At 39.0% G+C, this 16,174-nt stretch overlaps 1 protein-coding gene across 1 annotated transcript in view; it reads right to left on the reverse strand.

Moving 5' to 3' along the window:
• Positions 1 to 12,917: 12,917 nt before the first annotated feature.
• LOC145653184 (matrix remodeling-associated protein 8-like) overlaps positions 12,918 to 16,174 on the reverse strand; it is a 100,771-nt gene continuing 97,514 nt past the window's right edge. Inside the window, exons 3-4 of the mRNA XM_081706079.1 lie at positions 13,743 to 14,060; positions 12,918 to 12,922 (exon numbers count right to left, since the gene is read on the reverse strand). Of these exons, the coding sequence (XP_081562205.1) occupies positions 12,918 to 12,922; positions 13,743 to 14,060 (323 nt within the window). The remainder of the gene's footprint in view (positions 12,923 to 13,742; positions 14,061 to 16,174) is intronic.

Genomic DNA, 16,174 nt, shown 5'->3' on the forward strand with positions numbered 1-16,174 from the left:
CATTATTTATATTCCAGCATTCAGCCGATATGTGTCATTTCGCCCGATTCCTCCTCACAGTACAGCACCCAGCAGACTGTTTGTCACCCAACCCAGGACTCCACCAATCATGAACTTCACGTCAGATCGTCATTACCGGAATATTGAACTCCCCTGTGTACTTGATTATTTAAGCCTGTCTCGAACATTAGGACACTGTGAAGTATTGCCTCTAGAGTCCTATGCATACCGAACGTTCTTTGGATTGTTTTTCTGTGTACCGACCCTTGACTTTCTAACAATGTTATGGCCATCTGGTGGTGCTACCACTGCAGTAGGACTACAAGTTCAAATGTAGCCAGTTGTGCTGTTTTGAGTCTGGGCCTATACTTCACTATGTAGTACTGTGCACAGTGGCTTGGTGGTTAGCATGTCTGCGTTTCAGAATTGGTGTCTCAGGAGTTTCTGCATGTCTGCGTAGGTTTCCTCTTTGTTTCCTGGGTGCTTTCTCCCACACGCCAAAAACATGGAGGTTAGGTTGATTGGTTACTCTAGAATGTCCTGGTGTTAATGACTGCGAACTCAGTGGTGGATGGTGCACTGTCCTGGGTGTTGTCCTCTCGCTCCCCTTCCTGTACATGATGCAGTCCCCCGGGTGGCTGTGGTTTCCAGTTGACTGAAGATTGGGCACAATTGACTGCCGATTGCTCTTGTGTACTGAGAAAGGCGCTATATAAGGGTAAAGTCATATCATAGAAAACTCTAGCAATAAATAGACTTGAAACAAAAAAACTTGTGTGTGACCACTGCTCCACCACAGCAGTGCAGAAACAGTTGCTGTTTCTGGTCTAAAATGGGCTTTAGACTCTGATCTGGTGGACGCCCACTGCGTGAAACCTTGAGAAATGAAACCACAACAGACGTCAGACACCTTGATCTCTCAGACCAGAACAGATACACTTTATTCTGGGGCATTCACAAGATGCTTTGAGATCATCGTTAAACATGGGCGTCCAAACCACAAAAATTAAACATACCATTTTGCATTTTATATATAACAAATGACGTTTAGACTACATTTGTCTAATGAGCTAGCACTGACACTGAAGCGTAGATTTTACCAGATTAAAGCCAGAGCCCTTTTTAGACCATAAGCAGCAACTGTTTCTGCACTGTTGGGGTGAAGCAGTGATCACACACAGTTTTTTTGTTTTGTTTCGAGTCTATTTATTGCTAGAAATTATGATTTTACCCTTATATAGTGCCTTTCTCAGTACCCAGGAATGCTTTACAATCAACACACTGTACCATGTTTTTATATCCTGTCAACACAATCAGCAGTCAATTGTGTACAGCATACTCTCGTCTGGAAACCACAGCCCCCTGGGGGACTGCATCGTGTGCAGGAAGGGAAGAGAGAAGATAACACCCAAGACAAAGCACCATCCACCACTGAGCATGCAGTCATTAACACCTGGACAATCCAGAGTAACTTGCGTATCTTGAATATGGTTTCACAGAAGCAGTCGTTTGGGCAGTGTGGGTGTTTGTATCATGAAGCATCGTGTCACAGAACAGGAAATGACAGCAAGATTTCTCAGCAGTCAGAGGATGATGTAGCACCATGTCTGTTCGGGGAAGTCTAAAAAGAACCGCTAATGATAAAATGAAAAGAAGAAATAAGAGCTCTGGCCAAGTTCATTTGTTCCCAGTTCCTCTCTGCTGGGTGGACATTAGGGTCAGGTGGACTGAAGTACTGCTGAGAGACTGCTGGAGTCAGTGTGTGTCCACAGTGGTAGTGGAGTTCTGGGTGTAGAGTTGTCAGTGTGTGCTGGGAGGTCAGTGGTGTTTCCATAGTGACAATGCTGCTGAGTTTGTGTCTTCTCTTCACTAAAGGTGAGTGTGAAATTCTCTTTTAATGCTGAATTCCATTAAATTGTACATTTATTTGTTAATATAAAATGTTATTTAAGCAAGCTGACTTTCTCAGGTAGAACTGGAAAAATATTTTGCTTAAAAAATAATTATTAAATATTTCTGCATATCTTATGATTCCATCTTATGAAGTCTGTGTACTTTTTAATATAGTTAAAATATAATTTATTGGTCTGAGAGCTCAGGATGTCTGACGTCTGCTGCGGTTTCATTTCTCACAGTTCCAACCAGTGGGCAGTGGGTACCAGATCAGAGTCTAAAGCCCATTTTAGACCAGAAGTGACAACCGTGTTGCTTCTGTCCCTCTGCAGCTGAACTGTGGTCACACACTCACAAGCTCAGTTTCCTTCTAGTCTATTTCTTGCCTTATGCCATGACAGGCTTATCAGTGGTTTCTAGCTAGAAATAGTACAAAATACTACTTTTATTCGGTAAAGTGTAGTTTAATAATCAAAACAGCACAACTCTGACTGCTGGGTCTATTCTAACGTGAAATTGGGATAAAGGATGATGCTTTAAACAAAGACTAAAACTAGGACTAGGCTCCAGTGTGTTCTCAATGGCAGGTCTAGTTTGAATTTAATTTAGTACAAAACAGGTTTAGTATGTGTAGGACTGGTATGGTTACTGATAATTTGGGGAATATTGTGTACTGTGAGAAGAGATGTCAGTACTTCACTGAGAAAAGGGACTGCTCATGTACTACCCAAACCATGTCTATGTTCAAAGGCTGATTTACAGAGTTTATCAAAGTTCAAATAGGTTCTTATTGTGAGTAATGCAGGTTTTTGTTGTTTGTTTTTGACTCATTCAGTAAATTCAGAACTTCATATTACTCACAAAAAATCTTAAAGAACTTTTCTACATAAGCAATGGTCCACAAGAAATTATTGTGATGTGGAAACTGAAATACCAAACAAAAAGCAGGTCCTCTCACTATCTATAAATTCTTAAATGTGTGTGTGTGTGTGTGTGTGTGTGTGTGTGTGTGTGTGTGTGTGTTTGCATGCTTATAGACTCTGAAGACAAAGCACACAGCATTCTGTAGTGACAGTGCATAATAGTTCAAAGTATATTTACCAATAAAACAAATTTGATACAATGAATGAAACATTAAGTACACAGGACATCATAAGACAGTGCAAACATAAAATATATCAAGCTATGAAAAAGTAATGCAAAAATTTGTATGTGCGCAAGCTTTGTGGTGATTAACTCTATAAACTGCATTTTAAAACTATAAACTTAGAAAGAGGAGTTTGAGAATAAGAGTGAGGGGATAGTATGTCTGTTTGTTTCTCTCCTCTACATCAGACTCCACCCCCTTTGCTTTATAATGAGCATGTGTGTCTCCTATATGGTTTCACAGATGCAGCATCATGGTCAGTGTGGGGTTGTGGGATACATTACAAAAGAAGAAACAACCAGAGTCCTCACAGGTCAAAGGACATGATGGCACTGTGTGTGGTTTTGTATGTCTCTGTAAAGCTGGTGATGTGAAATTGAAAAGAAACATAAGAGCTCTGGCCAAGTTCATTTGTTCCCAGTTCCTCTCTGCTGGGTGGACATTAGGGTCTGGAGTACTGAAGTAATGCTGTGAGAGTTCTGGAGTCAGTGTGTGTCCACAGTGGTAGTGGAGATCTGGGTGTAGAGTTGTCAGTGTGTGCTGGGAGGTCAGTGGTGTTTCCATAGAGACAAGGATGCTCAGTTTGTGTTTTCCCTTTACTGTACTTCCTCTCACTAAAGGTGAGTGACATGAAACTGTACATATATGTGCTAATCTAAAAATGTTATTAAAGTGAGTTGAATCATTCAAGATTTATTTGGCTGAATTAGAATCATAACCTGGCTGGTCTTAGAATGAAAAAATATGATTAAATGGTCCAGAATGCAAACAGACTATATCTTTGCATGAATTAAAGTTTATTAATCAAAAATAAATCAAAAAGTCAAAAGATGTTATTTCAGAAAATGAAAAGACAGGTTGGGGAAAATGAAGGGAAAAAAGAAATACAAAATAAATTGGTAAAAAGAGCTGGGAAAAGTTAAAGAGTAGGGCTAATTTTGTTGGAGCGCTTGGCACAGGACAAGGTGCTTTTTATAGCCTGCCATGCTCGTCTGAAGAAGATGCGTACTCTCTTCAACCTCTTGCATTCTGAGCCTTTATATTTGAAATAAAAGTAGAATTTTTAAGCTGGTGTCCATGGAGAGGATGTATGTAAACTCTGATTATTGATGTGGTGCTTTGATGCTACTCACCAGCTGGGGTGTTCTCCACTTTGACTGCCTCTGTAATAGATTCCCCTACTCCACCCAGATCCTCTCTTACATCTACAGATGTTTATTTTTCCCAAAAATCAATACAAATGCAATTACATAATAAAGTACAGGCACATATTTAATGTGAACAAATATCATATCCTACTGTGTGTTCTTAATGGAAAGCTAGATTTATGCAAGAAAGTACATCTGCACCTTCTACATGGGCGCTGTGGTCCAAAGAGCAAATCTCTTCCGTTGACTCTATGATCATAAAGTGTTCAGCAGTTCTGCTCCGGATGGTACGAACCTCCTTACAGTCCTGCTGTTTCTTGGGTGAGAAATGAGAAATAATCACTGATTAATTGTAACGGAAAGGAATCATCCATTGACCCCACCTGGGCAGTGGAAACTCCACTAATGGACAGCATATTTTGGATTGCCATCTGTACAAGTCAGGGAAATGTGAAGGCAAAATAAATAAAACTGTGGATGCATTAAAAAGATGTAGACACTTACACTTTCTCCCAGATTGGCACAGTAATGTTGCTTAAACCAAGCAATAGGAGCAGGGTATCTATGACTCTTCTTGCTTCTGGTGATAATATTAGTAATTAAGTTGTCTCTTGGCATCTAGAAAGGGCAGAAGAAAGCTCTATTGTCACTGAACGATAATAAAGCTGTTTACTTTCTTTTAAAAAGTTTGCATGTTTTTGGACATTAAAAAAAAAACTTTAATTTTTAAGAATTAAAGATTTATTCCTAAAAAGTAATTGAATTTGAAATGAAAATTAGGCTTTGATTACAACACCATTTTCTATAAAACAAGGCTTATTTTACATGCATTTGTGCACAGGATTACCTTTGTACCCCAGTTTCATATCTCTATATGGAAATGAAAAATCAGAGCCTGTATACTTTAAATATGTATATACAGTTATTATGTAACAGAACAAATGGCCACCCGTAGCTCAATTTCTTCTACAAATGTTAATAAATGTGAAACAAAGGTTGTCTGTTGTGCGACAGTGCATAATGGCCACACTCGTGGTCTTGCAGAGGTTTTTCTAAAACAAGCCCATAAGTCACTTTCCCTTGTCTCAGTCAACGTATTTCATCTAATGGAGTTCGGTTACCAGAATATTTTCAGCTACGTCCCCTTTTATTTATCAAGGTTTCCTTTTGTTAGTTCACTCTCTACTCACTTATTCCGCATTGAAAATATTTGTGCGGTCTGTGAAATTAAACAGCTGTGAGGGCCCGAGTGCCGCAGGTCCCACAAACTCCCTTGACGTAGACAGACGTTTATTAGACGAACACGAATAACGAACACAGTGGCGCTCACACCAAAAAGGCAAGATGAACATGTGCAGCATTGAACACAGCTTACAAACATAAAGTGCACCACGTACGTGAACATTAGCGAACACAGACCGACAGGGATACACACACCAACCGGGGTTTAAACACACACAGACATTAGGAGAATAACGCGGTGCAGGTGTGTGACTACATAGTCGTGGTTTCACACAAGACCATGAACTCCCACTGCAGGCGGCGGGCCGTACCACGTGACTAGTGGGACGGGGAGCTCACTATCAGCCCACTAATTAGTTCTCCGTTCAGTCAAAAGTTCTCCATCATTAAAATGTGTGTTCTCTTTTTAAATTCGCATATTGGCTACTTGTTTATAATACGATTCCGTTATCAAATATTTAGTATCTGCCTTTGTAGATAAAATTAAATTCTACTTACGTTTTGTTTTCGTTTCTCAGTACCTCTTATGCGTGAAGAATTGTTTGTAGTCTCTGTTGATGTTTTGTCTAAAATGATCGTCATCGGCAAATCCACTCAATAAACTGATCTGGGGTCAGAAATAGAATGACACACATTATGACATAATCGAGCGCTAAATTCTGTTCAGTGGTTGTTTAGAACAATGACAGAAGTGCAGCTGAAATGACATTATAGTCTCATATTATAAATCACATTTTAAAATCATTTCCCCCTCTTTACGCTATCATTTTGTTATCAGGCTCAGATTAAAAAATCTAAATAAAGTAAATATAACCTATACATGTAAACTATATATTAATTAATTAGTAATCATTCCACATAGGTACAGTTCACTCACTCTGTATTCGTTATAATCCAAAGTCATTTGAACACTCATTAAGGATCAAAATGCAACCTAAACAACAACAATAATAAATTCTTAAGAAATTATACAATTTTAACTGAAAATTAGGCTAATTGATCACAATACAATGTTCAACAAAACAAGGCTTATCTTTACTCGGGTGTTTCAGTACCAAGGCTACACAGTTATGCAAACACTTTCTTGCATAATATATGCTTATATTATGAAATTGAGCAACTGGAGAAACAGAATTAAATGCTCCATTCATTACCGCTTCAAATGGTTTATTATTTTTTAAAAATATATTTTTTAAAAGTGCAGGATTGTAGCCCCAAAATATATCCTATATGAAGTGACCTGCATTAAGAAATTAATTGTTGATGTCACTTACTATTATTATTGTTATAGTAGTAGTATTTAGTGGGGAATCATTTTATGGTGTTGATTGGAGAATACTACTAAACAAATTAATCTTACCATCAGTAGTAGTTGATGAAATTAATAACTTCTAACCATTTGGAGGTGTCATTGTTGTAGTAGGTTTAGTTGAAGCTGTTGGACTTGATGTGTCAGTGTCCACTGGAGTAAGATTTACAGGTTTATATGGAGCCTCTGCAAGAATAGAAAAGTGTGGTCAGTTCTAAGTATGAACTCTGTTTCTGTACTGTTCACTCTCACTGGAGATCACTTCCCATGTGTTTCTGTTTGTGTTGTATTTATACCAGGTGAAGCTCTCAGCTTTGGTGTGTATATCAGTGCAGGAACAGGGCAGCAGCCTGAGTGCTGCAGCTGATATGCATGAGATTTAACTGCACCACAATAATACATTGATTTCAAGATTTGGTTTTATGACTGATGGCAGTCTAAAAAGTAAATCGTAATTGTTCAAATTCTACCTTATATGTTCAGATAACATGGAGTGCCTCTTATACATTATCAGAAATATATGACATGTCGTCTCTAACTGGACTCCTACTAGATGTTTTCAGTGTTTCTTATAAAGTAGCTACTGAGAAGATATTTGATGATCTACAGATGTAGAGAGAAAGTCAACTCACCATCAGCAGCAAGGAGCAGATAAACACACACCTGCATTCTTACTGAGTTCCACACACTACACACGGCTACAGCAGGACTGCTGATACACACCATACACACTCTTCAATACAGTCTACTGAATGTTCTGATAACTACAGTTACAGTGGAGATGAAGTGTATTCAAATGAAGCTTTGACAAACTTCTATCCCCAACACACACAACAAATATAGGGAGGCAGTAGGGTTTTATAAGTTTTTAAAAGTCATTTGGTGTGTCCTCTTTCTTCCTTAACAGTCTCACATTATAAGTGAAAATGTCATCATTCTTACTTAAGTTGGCTCAGTCCGTTGTCACAGAGATGTGGCGGCCCAGTGGGACAGACCCAAAATGACTCCCTAAGTGCTGTTAGTTCAGTCTAGCACACCTGCCCCTTTGTACATGCATCATTTATGAACGTATTTAAATCCCTCTGTCACCGGAGTGGTTGTCGGTCTTTGTTCGTACTCAGGTTGGTGTTAATGGTCGTTTAATAAATGCATGTCTTCGTCAAGAGACGTCTGCGCTTCCTGCGCCTTGCCTTGCGGCACTTGGGCCATCACAACAAACAAAATATTTGTATTTTCTTATACCTGCATGCAGGGGGTGGCATAACGTGAATAAGTGAATAAATCATATAAAAGCAGACATTGTGTTCACTTTGTTTTCAGTAGGCTACACCAAAAGTGAGGAGAAGGCCTTCAGTATTTTGAGGAGTTCCCTTCAGTATTCTGGGAAGAGTCTCATATATAGTCAGGGCCATTGGACCTGGACTTCACCATCTCTCACACCAATCTTATTCCCACTTCCTAAAAAAAGAGAGAAGCCTGCAGCCAAGGGATCAGTTAAGATGAGACAAAGAGCAAACGTAAAAATAATGTATATGTAACATGCTGCAACCGTCCCTGATCTGGGCTGAGACCTTCCCCAAGGTCGGGGTCAGTTGCAACATCTGACTTCTTCGATTCAAATAAATAAGTGGATGTCATGTGTAATCATTTACCATTTTTTCTTCACAAACTCAAATATTTACTGTATAAACTGAAAAATCTTTAGGATTTAGCGTTGTTGTGCATCACTAAACTAATATTTAGTTGTATAACTACTGTTTCTGAGAACTGCTTCACATCTGTGTTGCATGGAGTCGACCAACTTCTGGCTGCTGTAAACAGGTATTCCAGCCCAGGATGCTTTGACAACTTTCCACAGTTCCTCTCCATTTCTTGGTTTTGCCTCAGAAACAGAATTTTTTATGTCCCCCTCAAGTTTTCTATCGGATTAAAGTCCGGGGATTGGGCTGGCCACTCTGTAACTTTAATTTTGTTGGTCTGGAACCAAGATGCTGCTCGCTTACTGGTGTGTTTTGGGTCGTTGTCTTGTTGAAACATCCATTTCAAGGGCATTTCCTCTTCAGCATAAGGCAACATGACCTCTTCAAGTATTTTGATATATGCAAACTGATCCATGATCCCTGGTATGCGATAAATAGGCCCGACACCATAATAAGAGAAACATCCCCATATCATGATGCGTGCACCACCATGCTTCACTGTCTTCAGAGTGTACTGTGGCTTGAATTCAGTGTTTGCGGGTCATCTGACAAACTGTCTGCGGCTCTTGGATCCAAAAAGAACAATCTTACTTTCATCAGTCCACAAAACGTTTCTTCATTTCTCTTTAGGCCAGTCCATGTGTTCTTTGGCAAATTGTAACCTCTTCAGCACATGTCTTCTTTTTAACAGTGGGACTTTGCGGGGGCTTCTTGCTGATAGATTAGCTTCACACAGGCGTCTTCTAATTGTCACAGTACTCACAGGTAACTTCAGACTGTCTTTGATCACCCTGGAGCTGATCATTGGCTGAGTCTTTGCCATACTGGTTATTCTTCAATCCATTCAAACGGTATTCTTCCATTTTCTTCCACATCTCTCTGGTTTTGTTTTCTATTTTAAAGCATTGGGGATCATTTTAGCTGAGCAGCCTATCATTTTCTTTATATCATTTTCACTTCTTTACATGTTTTCCCCTCTCCAATCAAAGTTTTAGTCAAAGTATGCTGTTCTTCTGAACAATGTCTGGAACGACCCATTTTTCTCAGATTTTCAGAGAGAAATGCATGTACATGTGTTGGCTTCATCTTTAAATAAAGGCCACCTGATTGACATCTGTTTTTTCACAGAAGGAATGACCTCACTAATTGAACTCCACAGTTATTATTTTGAACACACCCATTTCAATTAATTATTCAATTACACACCTACTGGTAAATTATTTACCATGTAGTAATATAATTTCTACCAAAAACAGTGATTGATATGATTAGTCATGTTGGACTGCTATTATTTCATCTCCCTTTGTAACTCAGTACAGTAAGTGATGTGGAGTCTGAGCTTCCTAGACACCACCATCTCCACTGATTTCAAACTAGAGATCACAACAGCCATAATCAAAAACGTTCATCAGTGTATCAGGAGCTGCTTTGTATCAGAAACTCACCATGGACCCCACACAACTAGGGAACGCCACACACTATCTGTATAAAACCCTCTGCTCAGGTATTTGTTACTGCTTCAACAAAACCTGAACTTCACAACTTGTGTTTCCCAAAGATGGTTTTCCTTTAAAAAAAATTTAAAACCATAAAAAAGTGCTATATGTGATATATGTGATCCTTTATTTTAACTATATTGTACTAATTGTATTGTATCATCTGAACCCCCCTCAGATACAAAGTAGCACTCACTTGAACATGTGAACAAAGCACAGCAAAACAATCCTGTAAACAAACACACACACACACACACACACACACACACACACACACACACACACACACACACACACACACACACACACACACACACACACACACACACATACACACACACACCATGGAAGATTTGACCTTGAAGGACATGTGCCAGTAATGATGTGGAGGTTGTTTTTCTTATGTTACAGTGGATGGTATGTGAGCATTCACCTGTGTCTCCTGCTCTCTCTTCTCTTCTGTTTGCCCCTTTCTTAGCCTCGTTTGTCCATGTCTCTGGACTACATTAGAAAACCAGACAGTGTGACCCACAACTTGTATGCATGCATGCGTGTGTGTGTGTGTGTGTGTGTGTGTACCTTTGTATCTCCAGCACAAGACCCCCACGAGACCCAGCAGCAGGAGGAGGACAGCTCCCACAACAGTAGTCATGAGGATATATGATAGATCACCAGCAGGGTTTTGGACATCTGAAGGCAAACGTTATACAAATGTTATGTGTATTTGTGTGCGTGTTAGTGTTTGTGTTTTTACACAGCATGCATTTTAATTGCTTTTTAAGATATTAGGAGACCATGTTGATATGCAGTAAATGCATGTTACCGTCAGTCAGAGTCTTTGCACTGTCAGTAGTGGAAGCGTCAGCTGGAGCCTTTGCACTTGTTTTGCCATCAAATCTTGATGTAAATTCTGTTGTTGAGATTCCTGGAGAGGGAGATGTGTTTGTTAGCATAAGATGGTGTACTGCTTTAGTACTAGCAGTACTAGGGTAGCAGTACTGAGTCTCCTGTGTGTGCAGTGATGTGTTTTGTCTCCCTGTTGTTTTTTAATTGCTCAATTTAATACTGATTTAATACTCAACCTGTAGAAACACACCCTACTGTCATACTCCATCACATTTGCTTGTTAAATTAATAAATATTTACTCTAATATTATATGATTTTTAGCATTGTTCTAATGACATTCACTATCCTTATAACAATGATAGTTATAAGGTGTAACTGAGCAAATTGGTTGCTCCATTTAGGTAACAATTTGAGCTTTGTTTGATATTAAGTACCAATTTAACAATTTTTTAATATTTGATCAGAATCTACATTTCAAATTTACTAACATGTTTGTTAAGAGTGGTCTTCATAAGTCCTTCATAACAGCTAACACAAACCTAAATACACTTTTATAAAGGCTGATTCTGACAGACAGCTGTCATACAGTCTTCTCTTCATAACACAATACTATCAGTTGATTAGTTGACATAACACTTCATTCAAGGGCTATAGGTTGTTTTTTTGTTTGTTTTGTTTTTTTACCTAAGTTTTAAATATGATTCCAGTTAAAATAACATAACGGGACCCCCCAGCAGACAGAGTCGGCTGAGAATGAGGATGGCCACTATAGCCACCCCAATACCCCCAGAGAAAAATCGGGGCTGATGACCAATACCGTTTGTTCATCTTATGTAGCCCAGTTCTGTGTTGTTCCCGTTTGTCTGTCTTTATGCTCACTGTTATGTTTTATTATTGTTGTTCTCCGTTAGTCTTCCCTTAATGTTGTATTCCCTTGTTGCTCATTTCTCGCCCTCATCCTGTTCTCATATTATTATTCTTCTGTTAGCCTGTTTGTTCTTCATTCTATAATGTGTTGTTAGTCTTTGTTGATTATTAAACTTATTATTCATTCTATTCAATCAGTTTGGTTCGTTATGGCGTCGTCACTTCACACGAGTGTTCACTCTCCACCCCTCCCACGTTACAATTAGTTGTTGCTTACCAAGTGAGGGGTGACATCTTAGAACAGGCCAGACGCTTGTGGACAGCCGAGTTTTATTTGTAGCGGAATAAGCAACAATTGTAAAGTGAAACAGGCGAGGGTAATGGCCAGATATACACACACCAGGGAATTGCTCAGTACATGCTGATAGACCAGCGATAACACTTTGCAGGGAGTGAACGAAACCAGAGAGAATAAATAGTGTAGCAAAGATGAGACACAGATGACACTAGTAAACTGGTGATGAGGATCTGGTGAGGTTGTGCCGGGGAAGACGGGAGTTGCAATCACGGACTGAGGGCGGTTGCGGGACATGAGGTTACTAGGAAAACTGAGCAGATGTGAACACCTCAAACCACGTAGTACCTTTCTGTTCTTGACACTGGCTGGAGAGGCTGAAATGAAAACTCCCATATGACTGTGATAAATGAACGCTTTGACAATGATTGTCATGACACTCAATTGAAAGTGTTCTGGCCTGGTCTATAAATAAGGTGTTTTATTTTGTTACTAATAAAATGTAGTTTGATCTCTAATGCCACACCATTCTACCAGTCACAGAAAGATCAAACAATATATGTATAACTCTGTGATAGAGCATCAGTGTGGAAGCACTAGAAATCTTAATATCAAGCCAAGTGCCACATACAACACATGCTACTGATCACATTCTTGAACTACCAAGTTGCCACTGTTGGGCCCCTGAACAAGGCCCTTAACCTTAAATTGCTCAAGTTATACTCAGTCATAATTATAAGTAGCATTGGATAAAATCAATTTGTTATTTTAGCATTCTGTTTCTAATGTTTGATCATTCATGATCACATATGTAATTTTTTCATTAGGCTACTTATGTTTATTACAGTAAAGGATCCAATACTGCCTCTTGCATTGTGATTTTAACACTGCCAGAATGCAATGTAGACAGAATAGGTAGGTTACATAAAGGATCCAATCTCTGCACCGCACATTTAGTAGGTTAAACCCAAAGCTAGGCTAAGAGAATGGTAAAACCCTGAGAAAGCAGTATAGTTTTGTATCAAGTTTTCACATAAAAAGGGAAACAATGATTTTAAACAAATTATTGCAGAATTGAATTACTAAACATCATTACTGATCATCCATTTTTTTTAATGACATATGAAGGCGGTGGAGTGTTGTATTATTTATAATGCTGTGCAGTTTTGAATCTAAAGCAGCTATAATTTCTGAGAACTACCAGGTGTCACTGTTTTGTCACCAGCTTTCAATGCTCCCAAGCTTCGAATCCTTCAGCAGTAAAATAAGGAAGAACCTAAAATGCTTCACAGGACTTCGTCTGCACATCATTACCAAGAAGGAAGTTAAACAGTAAACACTTGAATAACGAGCAGGCTAATAACGTTACCAAACAACAATAAACTCACGGGAGGACGAGAGAAAGCACATTCAAAGACCCACAACCAAGACGCTAAAACAAGGGATATTTATACAAAGATTAACGAATGCAAACTAGACAAAGATGAAAACAGTGACAGGAAAACCAAACGAGGGGTCGGAACAGAAAAACCAAAACAAAGAAGCATGTGTGTTAAAAACCTGAGACATTCTTACTTGAACTGCCCAAGATATTTGTTACAATTAAAGGAGTATTTGACCATCACTGAACTAAACGTTACTGGTAATGTGCACAGATGACAGCACAACAACAAATATGACAGCAGAAAGTCTACAAGTAACTCAGACAACCAAGACTTTGCTAGTGTGGATACATAAGAAAACCTTAAAGCTGGATTTATCATTTGCAGTTGGATTTGGATCAAAAACAGTGTTTTACCTTTAATGGTGAGTCTGATGTATTTATATTGCTGGTTTGTAAGATAACAGCTGTAGTCTCCCTCATCCTCTTCAGTCAGGTGTGATATGAGTAGAGAGAGATTTCCTGGAGAGGGAACAGTACCCAGCTGAACTCTGTTTCTGTACTGTTCACTCGCACTGGAGATCACATCCCATGCGTCTCTGCTTGTGTTGTGTTTCTTCCAGGTGAAACTCTCAGGTTTGGCGTGTGGGTCAGTACAGGAGCAGGGCAGCAGTACTGAGTCTCCTGTGTATGCAGTGATGACGTCTGTCTTCTGATTCTCTGCCAAACTGCAGCCTGCAGAAACACACGAGATAAAGGCCTAATTAATATTTAATATGACATACTCCGTTATTATTATTATATATGACATACTTAATTATTATATATGACATACTTAATTGCTCCAGGTCCAGTCACCTGATGGTACTGATGGTACCAGCCAACTGATGATGGTACTGGAAATCATTAAGAGATTTCCCAATATATGCTGGTATGATGGATGCATGACCATCAAGTTATATGATTTAAATGTCTGATTATATTGATTATAGATTGTCTCTCTCCCTCCCCTCCCTCTCTGCCTCCCTCACTCCCTCCATCCCTCTCTCAATCACTCTCTCTCTCCCTCATTCCCTCCCTCCCTCTCACTCACTCTACCTCTCCACTCCCTCCCTCCTTCCTTCTCCTCCCCTCCCCTCCCACTAAAGTTACTATTACCACTAAAGTTACTAATAACATGTGACTAATCATGTTTGAAGCTTCAAACATCACAGATACACAGGATGAGCTTGAGACTGTTTCATAAGTTTGGCACTGTCCTATAACTTGGAAGCTTTATCATTTTACTAAAAAATTGGAAATGTGCAAATTATAGAAGCCAAAAGTAAATGTTTCATAATGTCAACCTGTTGTCTCCCAGTATAGTTTTGTATTATGTTTTCACATAAAAAGGGAAACAATGATTCTAAACTAATTATTGCAGAATTTAATTACTAAACATCATTACTGATCATTTTTTTAAATGAAATATGAAGGCGGTGGAGTGTTGTATTGCGCAGTTTTGAATCTATGGCTGCTATAATTTCTGAAAACCGCCAGGAGTCGCTGTTTTGTCACCAGCTTTCAATGCTCCAAAGCTTCGAATCCTTCAGCAGTACAATAAGGAAGAACCTCAAACGCTTCACAGGACTTCGTATGCACATCATTACCAAAAAGGAAGTAAAAACACATCTGCAGATAAAAACACACCTGCATTCCACAACACACTACATACAGCGACAGCAGTAACGCTGCTACAGATCTTATACACTCTACAAAACTACAGTGTACTGAACACTCTGAAAACTGCAGCCCAGACTACAGTCTGTCTGTGGGAATCACCACACAACTATGACCTGGAACTCTACAACTCTCTCAGTAAAACTCCACTGAAATTCACCACCCACTAATATCCACAGTAGAGAGGAAGTGTGTTCAAGTGCAAAATAAATTATTCCTCCACTTCTTTCTCTCTCACATACAGACTAAATCTAACAGTGAAACAGTGTCTTTCTAGTGTCATAAATTCCTCCTGAGCTTCCCAGTGTTCAGTCCCCATCCTCAGTAAAGTGATCCTGCAGTAAGAAGTAGTGCTACACAGTGATCCCCCTCAGCACTGTTTGGTCACATCATTTCACTCCTGCACTTAATGATCAGAGGACCAAACTGAATGTGTAGCTTAGCAAATATTATACAGATCAGACAGGAAGAGCTCTAGACTACATGCTGATCAAAATAAACATTGATCATTTAATCAGGTAAACATGAGGATGGTCTGATATTCATATTATTCATAAAGTACAGGTGGAATGCAGCAGTCTATGTTGTAGCTTTCATACTATTAAGAAAAAACTACTTAAGAGAAGTTGTGAAACAGAACCACTAAAGGAGTCACCAAAGTAAAGACCACTTTGGATGTAAACAGTACAATGTCATCACAACCCAACAGTTATCACAGGAAGTAGAAACATTCTCACCTTTTCTCTTAGTTACTTTGTTCTTTTTGTTGTTAAAGCTGCCAAAAGCTGTTTGATGATGGTGGATATCTATAAAGTAACTAACTGAGGCTGTAGGCTAGTGTGCACTGCACTGTAACAACAACAACAACAAAATAAAATTAAAACTGTAAAAAGACAAAAACCCCAGCATGGGCTGTCTAAGCCTCCTGGCCAATTGATGTACAAATGAGGAATAAATAACACAAACAGAAATAAACAAGTGAGCACATTTCACACGTAGCACCCAGTGCAACCAGATTAGCAATACATATGTCAGGAGGAAGAGGTGCATACTGGGAATTCTCACATCTGTAAACTGGTAGCTATGACTATGGTGGCATCAGAATAACTTGGGACTAAATAAGAAAAGTC

Source organism: Electrophorus electricus, chromosome 2, assembly GCF_041902795.1.
Source record: "Electrophorus electricus isolate QZ-2024a chromosome 2, ASM4190279v1, whole genome shotgun sequence".
Lineage (NCBI taxonomy): Eukaryota > Metazoa > Chordata > Actinopteri > Gymnotiformes > Gymnotidae > Electrophorus > Electrophorus electricus.